This window comes from Rhinolophus ferrumequinum, chromosome 26, assembly GCF_004115265.2.
Source record: "Rhinolophus ferrumequinum isolate MPI-CBG mRhiFer1 chromosome 26, mRhiFer1_v1.p, whole genome shotgun sequence".
Classification (NCBI taxonomy): domain Eukaryota; kingdom Metazoa; phylum Chordata; class Mammalia; order Chiroptera; family Rhinolophidae; genus Rhinolophus; species Rhinolophus ferrumequinum.
Genome location: NC_046309.1, coordinates 4994377 through 5016766, shown reverse-complemented (window position 1 = coordinate 5016766; position 22390 = coordinate 4994377). Strand labels below are relative to the sequence as shown.

Genomic DNA, 22390 nt, shown 5'->3' with positions numbered 1-22390 from the left:
CACCACCCACACCCTCCTTCCTGACATGCTTTCTTCTCTTGGATTCCACGGCTATGAACTCACCCGCTTTCCCTCCAACTTCACCGGCCAAAACTGCAGTCTCTCCTGTGAATTCCCTTCCTCTCCCTGACCACTAAATGTTAACGCGTCACAGAGTTTTCCCTTCTTCTCCAGCCATGTGTTTCCCTGGGCCGTCTTATCTGGTCCGATGGCTTCCATGCTATGTAGGTGCCAACGACTCTGAAATCGAAATCTCCAGGCCTCACTTCTTTCAGGAACTCTGCATCCACTTATCCAACTCTCTGCTTGGCATCTCAACCTGGATGTCTGCTGGGCATCTCAGAGTCACCACGACAGGAGAGAACTCTGGTGCCTACCCTAAACACCCCCATCTCAGTACATGATATAACCATCCACCCATTTTTGCTCGAGTCCAGAGCATGGACTTACCCTTGATTTCCGGTCTCCCTCAGTACTGTCCACCCATAAATAGTAGCTCTGGGGACTCTGCCTTTAGACTCTGTGTGCTCAGTGCCTCATGCACCGCTCTCTGTTGCCACAGGTCCCACTCTAGTCAAAGCTGCACTTGTTTCTTGCTTGGACCCTTGCAGCTGGCCTCCTCCCTGGTCTGCAGAGTCTTGGTATGTTCCGTGAATACTGCAGGCTTACTCCTGCTTTAGAGTATCTGCCCTGACTGTCCCCTCTGCCTGCAACACGTCCCCAGGTTGAGACAGCTGGCCGTTTCTTGTCATTCGTATCCCAGCTTCGGTTATCTCCTCGGCAAGGCCCTCTGCATCCACTCAATCTACAGTAGCCAGTCACGTACTGTTATGCATTCTCCTGAGACCTGGCGGGTTTTTTTTTCACTTATTTTTGTGTCCTCCCCCTAGAAGGTAAGCTACCAGACAACAGAGATCTGGAAGAAGGCTATAGTGGTTGCCCAATGACTGTTGGCTGAGCGAGCACTCGAATGAATGCATAAGTGAAATGTTTATGTCCCTTCTGATATCTTATTACTTCTCTGAGTCAATCATCATATTCACACTTAGAGCATCCCATTTCCAAAGCAAGAAGGTATTTTTTCCTTATAAACTTTCCCCAAAATCCTTTTCTCAGAATGTGATGATATTTGCCATCTTTGGAAATCTCTTTTTCACTAGGTGCTGCAGACTGAAATCAAGCATGACAGAAGCCTTAAAAAAAAAAAAAAAAAAAAAGAGTCACAGAGAAAGAATTTTATGAAAGACAGCTTCTCAGATCAGTCAAGGCCCTAAATATAGTTTTCAGTCTCCTTCTCCAAGATTGAGGTCTCGCCTGTTGGGCAGGAGCCGAGATGCTAGTGGGGACCCTTAATGCAGAGCTTCTGCCTCAGCCCTTCTAACGAACTACCCGCGGCTGTGTTCTCTCCCAGACAGAGGTAGGGAGTGATGTCATGATTACAAACCCCTGCGAGAAGTACAGAAACAAAATGAGTTGCTAGATAAAATCTATTATAGTAAAAACAAATCAGTATATGAAATCAATAAACTATCTACAAAGCAAAGATCCAAATAAAACCCAGAAGCCGCTCCGTGAATGCTTGTTCCCACCACGACAACCAGATTGCTGCACTTTTCAGCTTGACCACCAGGAGGCCCCACTGAGTCAGCTGCGCCCTTCTGGGGAGAAAGACCCCCCACCCGCCCCACCTCAGCTGAAGGATGGCCCTTCCCGACTCAGAGTCACCAACATGTTTTTCCCACCCTTTGCCCTATGGCGGTCAAAACTAATTAACTTGTGCAACTGCCGCTGTCTGTTTTACAGTTAGCGTTTTAACATATTAAGGAAGTTATGATAGACAATTTGCCCTTTTTTCATATACTTCCAGCATAATCAAATTGACAGGGTACTTTTAACATCTTTTGAGCCTTCAACTAAAAGACGGTCTGGTAATTAACTCTTTCCACAGAGGCTGAACGACTTGTGTCGGGTGTTTGGTATGGTGTTTGGATCTTATTTAAATGTGTCTTTTATCATAATGCTGACTCTTTTAGAAATCCAGTTTGAGAGGTTAGATGTGTAGAAACTTTCGGAGAGAGATTTGGAATCTAAAAAAGGAGCCCATCCTACTGCTCACCTTTTGTGTGAGACAGCTCCTGGGCCACGAGCGGACGTGCTTCCGGGGCTCCCTGGGCCTTGCCTGCCGGTTTTCCCCTGACAACTGGAATGATCTCATCTAGAGAAAACGTTTTAATATAAAGACACCAGTACTGAGAAATCAGTATGGAAAACAAATTTTTTTCAGCAATTGTATCAAATAATTTCTCGTATAGGCTTGTTAGTCTTTCGAAAGGACTACTAAACTCCACGATAATGAATGGCAACTCAACTGTCACATGAAAAAGATTGCAATGAAAGAAATTAGTATCAGTGACACAAGTGTAGAGGAAGGATGGGTCCTCACAGGTCCACAGTCCCCGCTGCGATACTCTAAGGAAGCGAGAGAAAAGAGACCCACTTTCATTGGCGCAAATAAACAGAGTTGTTTCCCGCCAAATGCCTCTGGCTTTCCCCTCTTCTTTCATCAGCCTCAGTTTTTCGAGGTCCCCTGGGTGTAGCCGGGCACTCTTCATTCTATGGTCCTGTTGTCATCTCCTGGCAGTATTCCTCACTCACTTTAATTTCCCTTTATATTTTCCCCTGTTTAGCACCATTCCCAATTCCATTCTGCCCCTGTCACTGGTACGCAACCCAATGTACTTTTTGGACGGGCTTCTAGTCCCACCCATTATGCATTTGTTCCCATATATGTTTGTTCTGGAAAATTCATGGTATTGCCTTCACGTGTCAGTTATATAAATGGTATCGCACTACAATCTCAGTCTGTGCTTCACTCTTTCACTCAGGCTTATGTTTTTAAGATCTGTCTGTAGCTCTGGGACCATTATGTAGGTAGTGTCCCATTACGTGTGTATTCCATCTTCTCACGATGCATACCTGGGTTTCCCCAAACGCTTAGCTACCACGAGCAGTCCTTCAGTGACTATATTTAGGCACATCCCCCTGTTACCTGAATGAGGGTTTCTTGCACGTGTATGTGTGTGTTTCCAGGAGAATTACTGAGTTGTAGGGAATCTGCACAGTTAATTCACTGAGTACGGCTTGTCCGATCGGTTTCTGACTGTAAATCTCAAACTCTGTTGGTTGATGACCTATTTTTATCAATAGTTCTATCATTGTTAGCTTTCTATAATTTGAGGCTATTTTGCTGGTTAGACATATTCATTATCTTTTGGATTTATTATTCCTTATACCAGTATGTAGTTTCCATCCTTATTCCCTACGATGGTTTTCATCTCACAGTTTTGTTTCTGCTCTTAAAACTACTATGCAGTCCTTCTTCTTGTTAATATTTGCCCGGTGTTTTCTATGGTGTTTGTATCCTATTTAAATGTGTCTCTTAGCATAATGCTGTGTCTTTTAGAAATCTAATTTGAGACTCTCGGTCTTTTATTCATTTATTTTTAACTACTGTTATATTAGGGTATGTTTCTGCCATCATACCTTGTGTTTTCAATTTTCTGTATTTCATTTGTTTCCCCACCCAACCACCCCCATCTATTTCCATTGATTAAATTGGATATTATTCTACTGATTTGGAAGCTATACATTCTACTGTAATTCCTCTGGCAACCACCCCAACTCATTAAGACTCATACTTATGCTATTTTTCTCTGTCATCCACGAAAACAAATCAATATCCCTGTTCTCCTTCTGAATAAGACTAGAGGCCGAGCTCACGGACCCCGTTCCCCACCTCAGCACCTGCCATCTTGAGATCATCTTTGGTTTTAATTGCAAAATCTTATGAATATACTTATTTTTAATTGCTTGTTAGAAAACATTAATATTTACTATGTTTTTCTTTTTACTTATTCTTATTTCCCAGGTCTTATCTCCTCTTGGATTCTTTTCCCCTTTTTACTCCAGAACAATTTTTCGAAGACTTCGGGGAATCCTTCTGAGACTTTGCGTGCCCTGCGACTATCTTTAGCGGTTCCCAAATTCACACTCACACTCGTTTATAGCCCGTGTTACAGTTGAGAAGTCTGACATCGGTTACGTTCTCACTCCTGAATCTCTCCTTCTCCTTTAATATTTCTTAACTTCCTTGTAATATGGGGGCTCTTAGCATTTGGGGGGGAGGCCAGTCTGGGAAAACCCATGTTGCTCTGCTCAGAATAATGTTTTACATGAGTAATGTAAAATATCACAAATTACAAAAGAAACCAAATATACTGAAATTAAGTTATCAAAACATTAAAACAACAGGCATGTGATACAATGATAACATATTCGATGCGTTCCTCATATTTTACATAGCAAGACCTAGTATCAGGTCTAATAACTGCCATCATTTCAAATTTACCATGATCATAAATGATGTTTCCAAAAATCCCCAACTGTAATATCATATGAATATATCTATGACTTTCTGTTCGCGACAGTGTTACAGGTACTGCTAATACTACTGAGATTTTTTTTTTTTTTTTACATTCCTAATTGAAGCAAATGCTAAATTCTTTCAGAAGTGAGTGAAAAGGAACAGGTAAGGTTTATCCCATCCATGTTCTCAAGCCTCCTGACTCTCGTATGTGAACCCCTGGGGCCGTGGACCTCAGGTTAAGAACCACAGCTGTAGGTGTAGGTGGGGTTTCTTCCTTATCTACTCTGTTTAGCACTTTCTGAACCCGTCAGTCTATGGTCTAATAGTGTTTATTGTGGAACATACTGAGTCATTATTGTTTTCAAACAGTTCCTTCTCTGTGTCTGCTGTTCCTTATGAGGTTATTATGACGCAACTGTTGACACGTCTAGCTTCCATAGTGCTTTACTTTTCTTTCATTCTTTTAATTATTTTATCCTTTTCTGTTGTGTTTGAGGAGGGTTTATTAACCCCGCTTTGCAATCCACGAACATGGTCTGTCTGTTCTAGTCTTCATTCCCTCCATGGAAACCTCTGTTTCACCAGTGATAGGTTTTCTTTTTATTCTCAGTATCTCCAAACAATCCTTCTTCCTCCTGTTTCCACTACCATAAAGGTATGACTATACTAACCTTGCTGCTACTTCGTGTCAGCACAATAATTAAGACGTCTGTTAGGTTCACTCTCAGCGTTTCTGCTCTCTCGCCTTCTGCCTAGCCTACACAGGTTGTGCCGTTGCCCTTCCTTCATAGCGTTTGCCCTCCTCCGAGGTCTGTCACTTCTCCTCATGAGCTTGCTCTCATTCCCGACGTGATCAAATGCGTTCTCTACCACCATCCGCCTCAGGGGAGAAGCAAACACTCGGGCCTGAGCTGTGCTCCTCGTGGAGGGTTAAGGTTGTGCAGAAAACCTTGCCTCAGGATGTGGAACCGCTCGTTCCCGTCTGTCTCTGTCTCAGTCCCTTCCTGTTCCCACCCGCCTCGCGTCCCCACACACGACTTCAAAACGCCTTCTTGCCACCCAGGCCGGGGCTGCCATCTCTGCTCTAATTGATTCAGAAACCAGTGGTGCATCTTCACCTGCTAACCTAGTCTCTCCCTGATAAGTGTCCCATTGCCACATTGAAAGGTCTGTCGCAAAAACCACCAAATCAAATAGCCATTTACTGTTTTCTTTTCCTTGCCCCCCACCCCCACCCCCATTATTTAACGTGCCTCCCACACTTCATGGCAGCCTGGCCTCAGAACAGCCCACTGCTCAGCCCTCAGCCTCTCTGCTAACCCCTCTCCTCACCCCTCTTCTCTTTTTCCTCCACCCTCTGGTCTTGGAAAGCTCATACATCCTGGAAGGCTGCTTATCAGAGCTGTGCTGATCCCTCCCGGGCCCGAACACCCAGCCTTGACCTGGGACTAACATTTGCAAAGGCTTGTTTGAAGTCTGGAGTTTGGGAGTGAGAGAACAAGGTGACAGGTGGCTAATAGCACTGGGGATTCCTGAGGCTGGAGGACAAGGGAGTGGACGTGGTTGTTTAAAAAAATAAAGGCTTCTAAAGACAGATTGGGGAGGGAGAAAGAGAGAGAGAGAAAGAGAGAGAGAGAGAGAGAGAGAGAGAGAGAGAGAGAGAGAGAGAATAGGAATATAGGGACAGAGAAGACGAGCTATGTTAAACTCAGCAGAAAGAAGGTGCTATTTTGCTCCAAAGATGAGCAGAATTCATCACCAGAACACATCATAGAAACAATAACATACACATGTTTGTAAAAGATATATGCGGACAGAGTTCTAAGCTGACGTATTCAAAATTTGGGTATGCATTGACGTTTACTAAAATAACTATTAATAATTTAAATTTTGGATCTGGGCTGAACCTGGTGGTTTAACACTGTAGTCTCTCTGTCCCCACTTCTCTGAGGGACTCGGCACGATGAGACTTGCTACAGAGCAGTGGCCCTCTGCCATGGTGCTGTCACACCAAGTGTAGGGAACGATCAGCCACCCACCCTCACGGGCCAACGCCTGTAACTGCTTTGCAGTGTTTGGCTTTTGCACCAGGGAAACAAAACGACTTCAACAGGGGCATCTAAGAAGCATCTCCTCCTTGTTGCCCTAGAGATCAGCCCGGACATTCGACATTCATGTCCCCGGCTCTGAGCTGTGAGCACGGCGTTCCTCCTTCAGCGTCCGCCATCCTCGTGGCTTCAGGGAAAGCGTTCTGCCAAGCCATGAATGACGTATCTCAGATACTCATCACTCCGTCAGGATTTTCCACACAGACGCACAGCGATGCCTCGAAACATGTCACATGTAGAAGGAAGAATCTCTTGGGATGCAAAACCCACAAGGCAGGATGGCAGTGACAGCATAGCACGAGGGCAGGCTTAAAAGCCTGGTGGCCTGAGCATGAATCCTGGCCCCTTACTCGCTATGTGACAAATGAGCTCTCTTGGTCTTAGTTTCCTCACCTGTAAAATGGGCGTAATAATATCTATCTCTGAGAGTTAAAACATGTAAACTTTGGAGCAGTACCTGATACAACTAGTAGTTAATGAATATTAGCTTTGAGCTAGCAGTGTTGTAGCATGCTTGCCCTGCCACCATAACCTCGAGGGTGCACTCAGACCTCTTAGCAACATCTCCATCACAGAAAACGTCCATTTAGACACTTACAAGTGCTTTCTGCGATCAGGAACCCCGTATTCCCTCAGCCTCTCTGTGGAAGTTTTCTAGTTTAAATAGTTTGGATTCCTATGTTTCATATGTCCTTTACTTCAAAGACATAAGAAAATCTATGCAGTGATAATGAACTAAAAAAAAAATCCATCCTATTGAGTGAAGTTATGAATGAGCACTCATGAGCATTATCTGAAAAAGCAATTCTCCAAGCCCCCGCTTGCTGAGTACATGGAAGCTTTTTCATAGATCCCCTCCAATATGTAGCTGGCAGAGGCAGCCCTGATCAATACTTGTCAATCACGCAGCTCTGCACTACTGAGCAGCCTTGGACATTCTAGGTCCTCAGCTTAACCGGATAACTGGGTTTTTATTTTACACTCCTATACTGATACCACAGGGGTTTTTTATGGGTTCAAGTTGCCAGTAAAAACCTAAGAGAGAATGGTAACACACAGAACAGGAGATGGAACAGGTACAGTACCTGCAACTCTGGGAGGCCCAGCCTATCCAACCACACAGCTGCTTTGGCCCCACTCATACCCACCCCCCACCTGCACGGGCCAGGTGTGGCTGCCATGGAGAAGACCAAGGTCCAGTGGGTCACTTGCTCCCAGAGAAGTCACACCTCTATTTCCCGCCAATCTTTTTCTACCCTTCCTGTCATAGGCGTCAGACCTCCCTGCCATGTGCCAGCTCCCTCAATCCGGATGTGGTTGCACACAGCAGACAAGATGAGAAAACGCCCATCCTAACCCCGTATCTCCCTAATGTAGTTAGAAGAGGGGCTCCCAGGGCTGTCTCTCAGGCAGCCTGGACCGGCCCACACGTGATGGTAACCCATTATCCGTTGTCATAATCTGCTTGGGCTGCCACGGTCAACACTGAGTGGCTTAGACAACAGAAATCTATTTTCTCACAATTCTGGAGATTGGAAGTCCAAGATCAAAGTGCTGGCAGGGTTAGTTTCTCCTGAGGCCACTCTCTTTGGCTTACAGACGCTGCCTCTCACTATGTCTGCACGTGGCCATTTTTCTGTATGTGCTCACCCGGTGTTGCTTCCTCTTCTTATAAAGACACCAGTTTATTAGATTAGAGACCCACACTTACGACCTCATTTTACCTGAATTCCCCCTTTAAAAGCCCCATCTCCAAATACAGTCAAATTGGGTTAGGTCTTCAATTTATGAATTTGGGGGGTTGGGGGGGTAGGCCCCACTTGTGATACCTCTAATATCAGACTTGTGTACACTCATCTGAGCCATATTGAATGTATTCTGTGTGTTTCTGTAGAATTCTGTGTGTACTGAACAATAGTAGTAATAATAAAAACACCAGCTCTCATAACTGAGTACTAGTACAAAGGGGTGTATTATCACCTATTATTAATATGCTCCTGCAAGGCGCATATGGTTATGCCAGTTTTATACACAAGGCGACCAAGCACCCAGAAGGAGCTGGGGAAATCACACGCAGTCGGTCAGCAGCCAAGCCAATATGCAAGAGGAGATCTTCCCACCACAGTTCCTGCTTTCCTCACCCCTGTTGGCTGCCTCTCAGATGTCAAACTGCGCCTCACACCGCAGGCTATTTGTGATTCTATTTGTATTAACCGTCAGGCAAGAACGTAGCTCTTCCATCTTTCCGGAAGGGCCTCTCCCAGCACCTCGCACGTGTGAACTGATGGGTGGCCATGCTTTTCGGAGCTCACACCTCGCTCTCCTCCCCACCTGCTGCCCCCACCTGCAGGACATTGTCCCCTTCCTTCTTTATCGTGGATCTCTCTTCCCAGCAATAAGCTGGCAGAGGCTCTGAGACTTTCTCAGTGAGTCTATCAAATTCATAACCTCCCCCACCCCACCTGACCTCACCGGACCCTGCCCGGCTTTTCTCCCCTTCTAGCACACGGTATACTCGACTTATTTACTGTTACGTGTCCCTCTCCCTCTGCAAGAATGTAAGGTCTACAAGAGCAAAGATTTTGGTGTGTTTTTGCTTCTCATAGTTCCTTCCAAATGCCTGGACAAGGCCTGGCTCCCATAGGCATGAAATAAATATCTATTGAAGGGGTAAATTAGATTCCGTGTGTGAGCTTTGGTGTGATACCTGTCTGTGGAGAATGAGTGGCCAGGCTCTCTGGGCAAATGTGCTATGGAACCCGCTTAGCTCCATAGAAAACATTAAGCTCTGAGTTTGAGAACAGTGTGTTTTTTATAATTCCTCTCACCCATGACTTTCAGGTTTAATTTAATACCTGATTATGTTGCCCCAATCTTCTGTGCATTTGATGGTTGTATTATTCATTATAGGTAGTTACAGCATTTTCATAATTAATCTTTAATTACAATATTTGAATAGCATTTCACATGACAATGATTTACAAATTAAGCCCGCATCTCACCTAAGATAATTATCACAGGTCTGATAAATGTGCATGGAGCCTTTGCATGGCAGGGGCTCTCTCCAGTGACAGTGTGTTGATTTTCTAATTATCAAAGGTTAAGTGGCATTTTTGCTTGCAGACCTACAATTTCAGCTTATGACATTAGTCATCAAGAAAGATATCTATAAAGCACATGAGCTGAACTCAAATAATTATCACTGGTTGTAGTGAATTAACATCTTTTGCATAATATATAACAACCATTTTCAAGACAAAAGATTTTTTCTTCATATCGACTAGATCAGTAAAAGCACTTTCCAACTCACTGATCAATTTAATAAATCAGAGGCCAGCTAAGTAAGAAAAGAAAATAATTTATTTAGTTTTCCTTTATAGAGAGAGAAATGGCATCCCGCTTACCTGCTTCATAAATTAAGAAGAGCAAGTACAAAACTTTAATGAAGGCAACAAATTTATAAATTAGACTGCAGTTATATACCACGGTCAGTTAAGAGAAGGAGGGGGTAACGCCAGACAACAGTGCAAAAAAGGAAATGAAAGAGGGAAGAAAACGTAGGAGGAATTGAGAGGGTTTACTGAAATACAGAGGCGGAGACCCATGAGCACAGAGGCAGAGTTTGCACATCGTGGACCAGAGAAATTCAGAGCTGGAAGGAAGGAATCAGAGAGACCATCTAGTTCAACCACCTTTTTTATGGAAAAATTGATGGGAAGAGAGATTAAGTGATTTTATGAATCCCACACAACTAACCCAAAACGGTCAACTGGCCTGATAGGGAGAGATATATACACACAAAGACAGGAAGAAAGGTAAGTGTAGAACCTCAGAAAGACCCAGGACCAGAAAGAATCAAAGACAGAGAGGCAGAGAGACAGAAAAATCTGCCCCCTCTAACCCTTAAGGAACGAAGCCTGTATACATAAATAATTTTATATATCTATATATTTTTTTACCTTAATGATAAAAGTATGATCTAATCTAGATTTATTTGCTCTGCCAGTTGACCCTTTTTAAATGATTTTTTGTCATATTAATATTTATTTAAGGAGTCTTTTAAAAGTCTTTTCTTCAAACTCTCAACTATTGCTGAGATCCGTTAAATATGAATTATTCCCAAATTAAAATACATTCCAGATAGATTAAAAGATTAGAATGTTAAGAGAAGTAAAATCATAAAAGTGCTGGCAGAAAATATAGTTGAATTATTATATTACTTTGAATTAGAGAAGTCCTTTATAATTCTAATACTAAAGACAGAAATCATACAAATAAAATGGACGGACAGTCATGACTACATAAAACTTAAAAACTTTCATAGAGAAAAAGAAACATCATTCTATCAATTCCCCCAATTCTACCGAATAAGTTAACAGATACAAACTGGAAGGATGTCGTTGTCAAATTTATAGCAAAGAGTTGAAGCCCAAAATATATTTTCCATCAATAAGAAATATACCTTCTCCTGTCCCTCCAAAAAGCAAAGGACAGAAACAAAAAATAAGAATTGGGAAAACATAAAAATCATTCCAATGCCAGTGTTTAAAACAATGCAAATTCAAGCCACGAACTCTTTCTTTTCCTCCCTTTAGCCTATAAATTCAAAAGGATCCAGCTGAGTATTAGAATTGGTGTGGAGAAGGTGGGACTCTCATACTGCACTGGTGAAGTATTAGGTTGGTGCAGAAGTAATTGCGGTTTAAAAGGTTAAAAATAATGGCAAAAACCTCAATTACTTTTGCACCGACCTAATACAAATTGATAAATTCTTCTTAGAGGAAAATGTATCTCAAATGCCTTTAAAATGTATATGCCCTTGTCCTCAGTAATTACACTTCTAAGAGGAAAAACTGGAAAGGTGTACAAAGGTTTTTACAGGGATATTTATTACAGTATCGCATAAGAGGGAAACTGAAATAAGCATGGACATCCCACAGTCGTGGAAGGGTAAGCTAAGTTACAGAGCCTTCAGAGTGAGCTACTACGAAGATCTCAAAAAGGCACTGTGGTTATTCATTGATGGTGTAGAAAATATCTCGGGATATATTAAGTGCAGAAAGCAAATTTCAAAACCATGTGTATATCATGATCCCATTTCTCCCTTTGTTTATGCTTTACACATGTGGGCACTCATAGATAAATGTAAAAAAGGTTATTTGTTCAGTGTAAGTACGTAGTTATATCTGAGTAGCATTACAGACTCTCTTTTTCAGTTTGCTTATCAGCATTTTTATGCTTTCCACAATGGAAAACTTATATTTGTAGTAAGGAAGAGAGAGATCTAAAAACAATGATTTTTCAATTTCAGCATATTTTGATAGAATGTAATAGTCTTATTGACTTGTGATGAAAACCTGAATGGCTAGGCATTTATTTAGCAAAAGGCCTTTGGAAGTCCCTTATTGCAGAAACAAAAGCCATAGTTGCTAAAAGGATAGAAGCCAAATTAAAATTTTAACACATAAGGGGTGACTCATGGATTGAAATTCTTCCAAATCATAGCAAAGGCCCAATTTCTCTTCAGCACAGAGGTATGAGGCTGAGCTGACGAGCAGATTGCAAAATGGGAAATCCTTCAGAGTGACTGTTTTTAATACCTCCTCTGCCATCTCCTGTCCCATAGCTTTGATCAAAAAGGGCATTGGACTGTCTTCAATTAATCCTCTCTTCAAATATTTTATTAGAAAAATAATCCCTGGAGAATTATTACTCAGGTCTGTGTGCTACCCAATAAGAGAACTGCAGGACTTGGGTTTAGAAAGATAATTGAATGCCTCATTTGTCATTTCATGGCTGCGGATTTCCAGGCACAGTCTAACGCTAATCCATCTCTGCGCCGCCAGCTTTTGATCCACCAGCCCTGTCTCATGAGTCTGCTACATTGTACACTTTTATCAAAATAATAGAATAAGTAGTCAATCCCCAGACTACCAGCTTTACCCAAACTCTCACAATCCTATTGAATCCCTTTCTGAAGACAGCCAAACCATGAGAACTGTGTGGTCCTGACCCTGAAGTTCTTCTCTTAGATGGTCTGTCGGCACAGAACAGAATGTGTGGCCACAGGCTGTGGGCAGTAAAACAGATCTGATGGAACGATGCTGCTTCCAACCTCTAAGTCCTTGAGCAAACTCTTCACTTCTCTAAGCCTCAGTTTTCTCGTCCATACCATGGGCTAGTGGTAACAATGCCTACCTTGCCAGGCTGTTGTTTTATTTAATTTCCAGAAAAGTTGTTATTCTAAAAGAGATGTGTGTATATATATATATATATATATATATATATATATATATATATATATGTTTGAGTTCCTCCTTTTGTACCACCTGCTTTTAAAAAAAAAAATCACAGCTAAATTAATTACAGACACAATTAAATCCACTTGTGATATAATGCTCCAGCGAATCCTTCTGTGACATTGGTTAGGAGTATGTTAATATTTTCATGCTCCTGAACCTCCATCTAACTCTAACTTAGAAAAGCACAGTGAACATGGTGTTGGTATTGTGTGTCTTGCAATGGCATTTAGACAAAAGCAATGAAATCTAACCCGACCTGTAATAAATGTGGGGTGGTTCACTTCTGTGTGAAATTATCAATTCCAGTTTCCATCCGCGCCAGATCAGAAGCCCTGGGAACCCTGAACGTGAACTTAAAAGGAAAGCATTTCATGAGACATGAACGAGGCCTTACAATCACATTTCACATGGACTTGAGCCTCCCGTCTTATGGACTTGTTAACTGCATTAAAATATTCACGTCCCTCTGCCTTTTTATATTTCTTTCAATAGATACCAGTATGGAACTGAATGCCGTGAGATTAAAGAGCAAACAACCCAGCGATTTCTATAAACGTCTTTGCTATAGGAAGCCAGATAAGACTTCCAAAAAGGCTTACACAATCTTTGTGCATCTCCAAACATTTTATTTCTGTAGCAAATGTAGTGCATCTCAGAAGACAGCATCTTTTAATTAAGCATTATAGCCTGAGGGGGGAAAGCTTCAAGTTTTTCTAGTAGGCAAGACCGAGTTGAAAGTGAGAATGCTAGCTGCACCTGGCCGTCCTATCTCCTACCACAACTGTTCAAGGTTTGATGAATGAAAAACGGGCCATAGCAGAGATTATGCTGTCTGAGCTCCATGCTTTCTATCGTTCCCAGGTGGTGCTGGAGGCCAGCAGGGCTTCCTGGGCTGCATCCGCTCCCTGAGGATGAATGGGGTGACACTGGACCTGGAGGAAAGAGCAAAGGTCACTTCTGGGTTCAAATCCGGATGCTCAGGCCACTGCACCAGTTATGGGACAAACTGCGAGAATGGAGGCAAATGCATCGAGAAATACCATGGCTACTCCTGTGACTGCTCCAGCACAGCGTACGATGGAACATTCTGCAACAAAGGTAAGCAGGACCAGTTTCTGGTCATTTTTACACATCATCGACTTAATGAGTTTTCAGCCGTATACAAGTGTACCTTTATTCTGAGGGTAAGCTGTGCATAATTTTTCCCCATCATTCCCTCATTCTCCTCCATCAGTCCCTAATTTTTATTGCGTAGTAAGAAGAGATGAGAGAAGCTTTGAGAGTGGTGCAGAATTTCCCCCCAATTCCACCAAATAAACTGTGCCCTGAGTAGAGCATTACAAAGCAAATAGCCATGTCACGCCTTAATGGTGAGTGGCAGAGTAAGTGGCCCTTGTGAGGGGACTCGAGCCTGAGCCTCCGCGTAAGGATGTCACAGGGCGTGAGCACACTGTCTCAGCAGAGTGCAGCCACCCCACCCGCTAGGAGGTGGATTCCAGCTCGACTCCCAAGGAAGCCTCTTTGGCCAGTAATGCCATTGCCATCATTGTTGCTCTTGCACAGGGCCGCGCGAGACTGTAGGAATAAATACTGATACACCACGTCTAATTGGTCAGGTCACTGCTATCACTGCGGGAGTCCAGTCTTGAATAATTCTTTTCATCCCCAGTAAGTTCTGCAGAGCCAATCAGCAGGCTCCAAGAGCCCAGTGCATATGGGTATTGCCATTCTGGATATATCTAATACCTGGGAAGAAATTCACTCAGCTGCTCTGTGGCTTCATTTCCCATATGTAAGCAAGAGGGCTGGGGAGAGGCAGAGCTGGCATCCTTCCCGAGCTACAGTTGAAATGCATGTAAATCACTCTTCTCTTTCTAAATGAATGTATAGCGTGTGGGTAGAGTTTTCTGTAAATGTTGGTGCTCCTCTTAATACGCAGCTTTGCCTAAGTAGCCAATTCATTCTGTCGTGAATACACGGAGGGTTGTTTTGCTGGCATTATCCACACAAGATACCACACAGAAGGAGGAATGGTTCCATAACATTCTCTGTACATCCAGGCTACTGCCTGGCGGTGCTGTCAGGTGAGCGTACAAAGTAAGTCAGACAGGATCCGAGGACTGAGCATGATGGAAAGGATCCCCGTGGCTGACTGACACCACTGCACGTTCACGGTGTGTTTCCCTGCTCGGAACAACGTGGTGCTACGATTTTCCTGTGGGGCACAAAGGCATGGGTTTGCAGAACACATTAATTCTGTACTTGTAGAAATGACAGTCCTGCAATTACCATCCATTGTGCTGGATGCTAATTTAATGCAGTCATTCCATTGCCAAAGTGATGTCTGAATGCAATCAAGTAAGCGATAATGCCTGAGAGATTCCACTATGTACATAAGTACCAACTCGAAGAAAATCACGAGCCCCTTGTTTTTGGAGACTTAGGTTAAACACCGTGGCTCATCCAGGACCTCTGGGAGTTAACAGGCAATATTCACAAATGGAAAGGCAGCTTCGCCAGTGCTGGAGAGAGCGTCAGTGAAGCCCGTTTATTTCCTTTGACCTTATCTCAAAGGGTTTACACGAAAGACACTGAAATAGTCTCTTAATATCTGTTTAGCATTTGACTCAGTTAGTGGCTCGAGCCAAAAGAGTAAAATTAAAACCTGCAAAACGTATTTGGAAAGTATTTGTGGGCATCCTTCCGCGTCTAGACAAGGATCCTTGTGACTTGGGGACAATGACAGTTGTTGCTGGTTGAGAGGAGTCATGACCTTCCAGGCAGGCTTATCCACAGACAGGGGACCTTCCCTCTGAGGCCTCCAGCCAGGTGCCCCCTCTGTCTGGGTCTCGCCTCCTAGCACAGCACTTCCTGTGACCACATCCTCACAGTAGGACTGCAGCCAATACCTCAGCCTCTAAGAAGAGCGGCCACGGTCACTCCCCAAAGAATGAGCTGGCGGAAGTCCGTGGTGGGCCTTCCTTGAATGGCATAGATCTGTGCTTTCAGGGGTGGAATTAGTGTTCACGATAGTCTGTTACGTGAATAAAGCAGGTCCGTACACATCATGCACAGCCTGATATGTTTATACAAAATCAAACACACACGCGCGCGCGCACACAGGCACGGAAAGCAACCTGTGAGAAAACACACCAAGATATTCACTGTGATTATTTTCAGGAGACACACTGGTACTGAAAATACCAGTATTTATTTTCATTCCTTCTTTGCTACATTTTCTAATCTCTACTCAATGATGTCTCACCTCTAACTTCCTCGCTTTTGCCTCTTTTGGGGAAGAACAGTACTAAGACACATTCAGAGGTTAACTGTCTCTGATCAGAAAATATCTAGTTATTAACCAGAAATCATGAAACCATGTAATCCTGCTACCTGGAATGGAGTAGTATCTCAGGTGAAAATTCTATATAATTAAATTACTCTTGAAATAGGCGTCTGTCGATACATTTAAGAGTGCCCATTTTTTTCACAAGCCTCCAAAGCCATCCCCTTTCAGATGGGCTTTGGAAGGTCTGCCTTGGTGGGGCCGAGTTTATGAAAGTAAAAAACTGGCAACACTCGTGTCACCCTCAGTCATGTGAGAGCTCACACCAGGACAGGCATGGGACCAGGCATAGCCCAAGGGGACATACCAGCCCGGCCTCTCCCCTGTGTGGATTAGTCATCCAGGGGAATGGTGGCTAATGGCCCACATTACGCAAAACGTGTCTCCCTCTCTGTCTCCCTCTCCCTCTCCCTCTCCCTCTCCCTCTCCCTCTCCCTCTCCCTCTCCCTCTCTTTCTCCCTCTCCCACATTTAGGTGTGAACTGTATTCCTCTATTGATTTATTTAACAAACATTCACTGAGTACCTAATGTGCCTGAGAGCTTTGAATGTGTATTTGAGTCTGACTGTACTGAAATTTTGGAAACATTTCCATGGTTTGTAGAGGCAAAATCAGGAAAATCTAGAGTTTGTGAAAGAAGTAGATGTCATCCCTGCTGCTGAAAACAGTTCCTCATTATGGTCCCTTCCCTAAGCCAAGTTTTGAAAGTTCATCAAGAGGCACAAAAACATATTCTAATTCACTTGTCTGCACATTTTTTTCCTACAAAAATGTTCATGTCCGTCTGCCGAACCAGAATTGCAGTTGAGAAATACACACACATCTTTCAAAACTCCGAAACCATTTTCTGAGTTTAGGAAGTTCTGTTTTCTTTGCAAACATTCATTTGTTTGCTGTCAGATAAAGGCCACATTTAGAAAGACCAAGGTCAGAGGACTGTAGAGTGAGTACGAGTGGTGGATGGATGGTTCAACGATTGCAGTGTTCCCACCATTTATCGCCGTCCATATGCACACCACCCTCCTGTGGCCCGGCGAGGTCTCCACACTCCCTGTGAGTATCGTGACATTCACCACCATTCTATGCTCTGTATTATTAAGGTGGTAGGAGACACTGTGTGAAGCCAGTTCAAGTCCCTGCACAGAAAATGGACGAAGGAAATAGATGTGGGTTTGAAGCCAACTCCCTCACTTGCGGGTTGTGTAACCTGGAGCAAATTGCTTCACTCCATTTGGCCTCCTGCTCAGAAATATCTACTACCTACTCCTTAATTCCACCGTGAGGCTCCCATGGAATAATGGGAACAAATTTCCCAATAGAGAACCTGGCACACATCCATCAAACAGCAGATGTCACTTTCATTCTCAACACTCCTTCTCTTTTGTGTGTGTGTGTTTGTTTTTACTTTAAATCATGTCATTCTTTAATCCTTCTCTGAAAGCTTTAAATGTCAGATGCCTAGCTGGCATCACTTCAATTACCCCTGAGTACTGGACTGCCACTTTGCTACTTAGGCGCAATGGCAGTATTAAAAAATGTCAACTCTACTTCATTATGGTCCCAGCAATAATATTCTGAAGGTGAAAAGGTTGTCTCCAATATCTAAACCATAATGGACTGAAGAATGCACATATTTTTCAGAAGACATAATTGGAGACACCAGTCACCGCCTCCCAGGGGTCCTGCCCAGCCGTGCCATTTCTGGCACATAATATCCGTCCCTGTCAACAGCCAGCTTGGGTCACCTTAGCACCTGCTGCATCCCTTCCTAATACAAAGCCCATCAGGACACAGGAAAGCATTGGAAGACTTCAGGACTCTGTTTTGCTAGAAGGAGACCTCAGACTCAAGTCCAAGGTAGACCTCTCAAGGACAGAGAATTCCCCACCTTGCCTCCTGGAGGCATGTTTCCTGGCAGGCAACAGGAGGTGAGTTTGTCCAAAGCTCTCTGAAGATTGCACAAATTCTGCTGCTCCATGGTTCCGGGCATGGCACAGGGATCAGAGTCAATCCATAAGCCACCCTTTTAGAGCAGGTTTGAAGTCTTTTAGGGAAAATTAATTTTAAAATGTTATAAACAAGTGAGAGAGAAAAAGAAGAAAACTACTGGAGTTCTGCATCTTAGAACATCATCGCTATATGAAACTAGTTAAGGTGTTGGTGACAATGGCCATTTTTTCTCAGGTCTCCCTACCCAGTCTTGATCCCAGCTTGGAGGAGAGTTTCCCACCAGCAGGAGAGATGCTTCTCACAGGCTTGTGGTGTTTTTTTTTTTCCCCATTTCCAGCTGGAACAGGAGGCTTCTTAGGTTTGGATGAAGCCCCAAAGGAACAAGAATAGAATTCCTTTTCCTCTGAGAGTGTCATTCAAGAAGGAATAATATTTCTTCTCTTTTAATATATTTCTGAATCTTCAGATCCTAGGATGCAACTTAAAAATATCATGGAAACATATGATGATAATCTGATTAAAAGTTAAAAAAAAAAAGAAGAAAATATGTATGAACAGAAGTCCATAAATACTTATGGATGAAACAAAACACTTTTGACTTGATTTCAAAAAATTCAAACTGCAGAGATAGCCGGCAAGTTTCGGTGACTACATCATAGAAATTTGTGGTGGTAAAATAACCTTCCTCAGGCCTGGGGTTTTCTTTGGGAAAAGTAAAACCTAGTCAATTAACTTTCCTAGAGGAAGGGATTTAAAAATCAGTGAGTAAACGCAAGCCCTTTCTAAAACACTAGATGTAATAGAGGACAAAGTTTTTGGACTTGCTTTGGATGTAAGATAAGTAACATTTTCTCATGGTGATGCCATTTTCTAATACCCACCAGCGTCTGGACCTTTTTGGATGCAGCTGATTTTTTGTTCTCCCCTTTGTGTGTTTTAGTGGCGTGTGCTGTCAAATGTTTTCATTCCTCATATTCTTCAGCAATAATCCCAACTCTAAATAATGTGCAGTGTACAAAACTGACACTCTATCATAATTTCCCACATATTAGCTCCAGGATTTCAGCTGAAACTCTGCATTTTTTTTCTTTCATGAACCTAAAAGGAATCAGTCTAATAAATTGTCCAGAGGGTTTTGCTTTTAAATTACCCACATTTTCGGCTCCCCAGCAAGCAGGTCCATTCACCAGCATCCACGGTGCCCTTGAGCACGTCATCACGTCATCACGTCCACAGGGACGTCCTCACGTCTAGCGACGTCATCACGTCTACTGGGCGTAAAGACCTGACCCCACCCACAGCCTTTCTCTGCCGGAAGCTCTGGCCTTAGCAGTTGGGCTCCTTGTAAACATCCCCAGCGAGAGGAAATTTACTTTTTTTTTTTTTTAATTCATTGGGGTGACAATTGTTGGTAAAATTACATAGGTTTCAGGTGTGCAATGCTGTATCACGTCATCTATAAATCCCATTGTGTTTACCTTCTTAAATGATCAAGCCTCTCAAAAGTTCTTAATCTGCCCGTTTTGTAGATCAACCTGCCTTTGAACTCATTCACACATTTTTCTTTTCCTTTATTGATCACAATCGATTGCAATAGTGGTTGAGTTAACTAAACAGGTCCTTTCCTTTTTCTCTCTAGTTAAGACCAAAGCCTAAGGGAACCGAAATGGCTGGGGCCCTCTGAGCTCTCTGCGTGGTCCCTCGCTCAGCCTTTTAATGTGTCATCTGCGTGTGCTCGTGAGGTCTGGGCACATGGTACACAGAGTACAGTTACTACACGTGGTACACAGTTAGCCTGACGGGATTCTCTCCCGGACTCTCCCAAATGATGCGTGCACTAACTTCTGATCTATGCAAGTTCTGTAAGGCGGAGATTCTCCATTGAATTCAATTCCTGGCAGTAACACTTAACGTCTGTATTCTGTAGAAATGAAGTTAAGACCAAGTGGCTTGATAATTAATAATTTAATATAGTCATATCCACCGGCCATACGTCTAGGGAAATATGGAAACATTTACTGAAAGCCTCCTATGTGGGAAGAAGGAGCTTGACAATGAGGAAGGCCAGGATAAATGAGACTCGGCAGAGGATGAAGTGGAGGTGATAAACCCAGCTGCAATACGAAGGGAAAGTGAGACAGAAAGTGCTGAGAGAAACCTGGGTAGGGAACTAACACTGTCTGGCGGTTCTGACAGTAGAGCTCCTCAGTGTAGTGTGGCTGAGAGTAACCGGTTGCCTCTAATTCTGCGGGAAGGAGTTTGATAGGGGAGAAGACCCTTTAAAAACATTTGTTATGAGTGAACCTCAAGTCTGAAGATTCAAGAAGCCCTATGGACCTCAACATGACAGGAATAAAAGCCACTTAAAGACATAGTATTAAAACCTAGAGACAAAATTTTTAAAACATCCCAATTTTGAAAAATCATCCCTGAAATAATGCAGTTAATCTTTACAGGAAATATTTGTTTGCTTTTGAAATTACAAAATTAGATTCCTTTGGAAAATTAATAGTGGACAAAATATTTTAGGATTTAGACCAGTTTAACTCTTTTTTAATTTATGCCCCACCAGCCAATAATATTTTATGAAAGTTTGATTTCTTTAGTTTCTAATATGAAAAAGAATAGGGAACCTTCAAAATCGGCCAAAGACTTTAACAGACATCTCACCAAAGAAGATGGCAAATACGCATGTGAAAAGATGCTCCTATGTCATCAGGGAGATGTAAACTAAAACATCGAGATACCATCACACCCCTACTAGAATGGCCAAAATCCAAAACAAACAGCACCAAATGCTGGCGAGGACGTGGAGCCACAGGAACTGTCAGTCACTGCTGGTGGGAACGCAAAGGGTGCAGCCACTTTGGAAGACAGTTTGGCGGTTTCTTAGAAACTAAACATACACTCACCATATGACCCAGCAATCATGCTCCTCGGTATTTACCCAAAGTAGTTGAAAACTTATATCCACACAAGAAGATGTACATGGATGTTTATAGCAGCTCTATTCATAATTGCCAAAACCTGGAAGCAAGCCAGATGCCCTCCCATAGGTGAATGGATAAGCTATGTACAACCAGACAATGGAATATTATTCAATGTTTTAAAGAAAATGAGCCATCAAGCCATAAAAAGACATGGAGGAACCTTTCATACACATTACTAAGAGGAAGAAGCTAATCTAAAAAGTCTGCGTACTGTATGATTCCAAATATGTGATATTTTGGAAAAGGGAAAACGGTGGAGACAGTGAAAAGATCAGTTGTTGCCAGGAGTTGGGGGCAGTGGAAGGAGGGACGAATAGGCAGAGCACGGAGGCTGCTTAGGGCAGCGAAGGTACTCTGTGATGCCGTCATGACAGACACGTGTCATCACGCATTTGTCCAAACCCACAGACTGCACAACACCCAGAGGGAACCCCGATGTCAGCTGTGGACTGTGGGTGCTTATGATGTGTCCCTGGAGGCTCATCCATTGTAACAAATGTACCCGTCTGGCAAGGGTGCTGATAATGGGGGAGGCTGTGCATGTGGGCGGGGGGGGGGGCAGGGAGTTATGGGAAAGCTCTGTCCCTTCCTCTCAATCATGCTGTGAACCTACAACTGCTCTAAAAAAAGAATAGGGAATTTTTTTCATTTTCCAAAACTATCCTCCCAGTTTCTCCCCTCACCCCCACTGCCTGAGTTTTTTATATGCCTAATGGTACACTCTCTCTTTGTACTTCTACTTTAAAGATACCACTTCAAGGATAGATCAACAAATTGATGTGTCAGTAATAGTTTATCCCGGCTTTTTTGTGAAAGGAGTTCTCCTAAGAACTCTTTATTAATTTTAACATTACCAAATTTTATTTTAATATTCTGCAGTTCAGACTTGACTAACACAAACTTGCTTCCTTTAGATTTGTACAAATGACTTATCACTTCCCACTCGGGTGGCTGATTTTACTTCCCGTGTTATTCCACAAAAAAGATGGGTCAAATAAAAAAGTAGGGTCTCCAACTCAATCCCCTATTTGAATCATTCTTTCTGCAACCCTTGCAGCACCAGATTCTTTTAAATCTTCTCTTCCTTTACACCCTATCCCTATGGCCAGCAACACAACCATCACTATTCCAAATTAATTTTGTTAAAAAAAAGAAATAAAAAAGAATCTGTAGTTTTCGATTTTTTTCCCCAGTTAAAGAGGGAAAGCTAGTATTACTTAAAGCAGCGGAGCAGGAATACCTTGAATTCTAATTTCAACATCACTGAA

The 22390-nt window shown here is 42.9% G+C and overlaps 1 protein-coding gene across 1 annotated transcript in view; it reads left to right on the top strand.

Moving 5' to 3' along the window:
• Positions 1-22390, top strand: part of CNTNAP2 (contactin associated protein 2) — a 1530550-nt gene that overhangs the window by 1370236 nt on the left and 137924 nt on the right. Inside the window, exon 18 of the mRNA XM_033098968.1 lies at positions 13698-13934. Coding sequence (XP_032954859.1) covers positions 13698-13934 — 237 coding nt within the window. The remainder of the gene's footprint in view (positions 1-13697; positions 13935-22390) is intronic.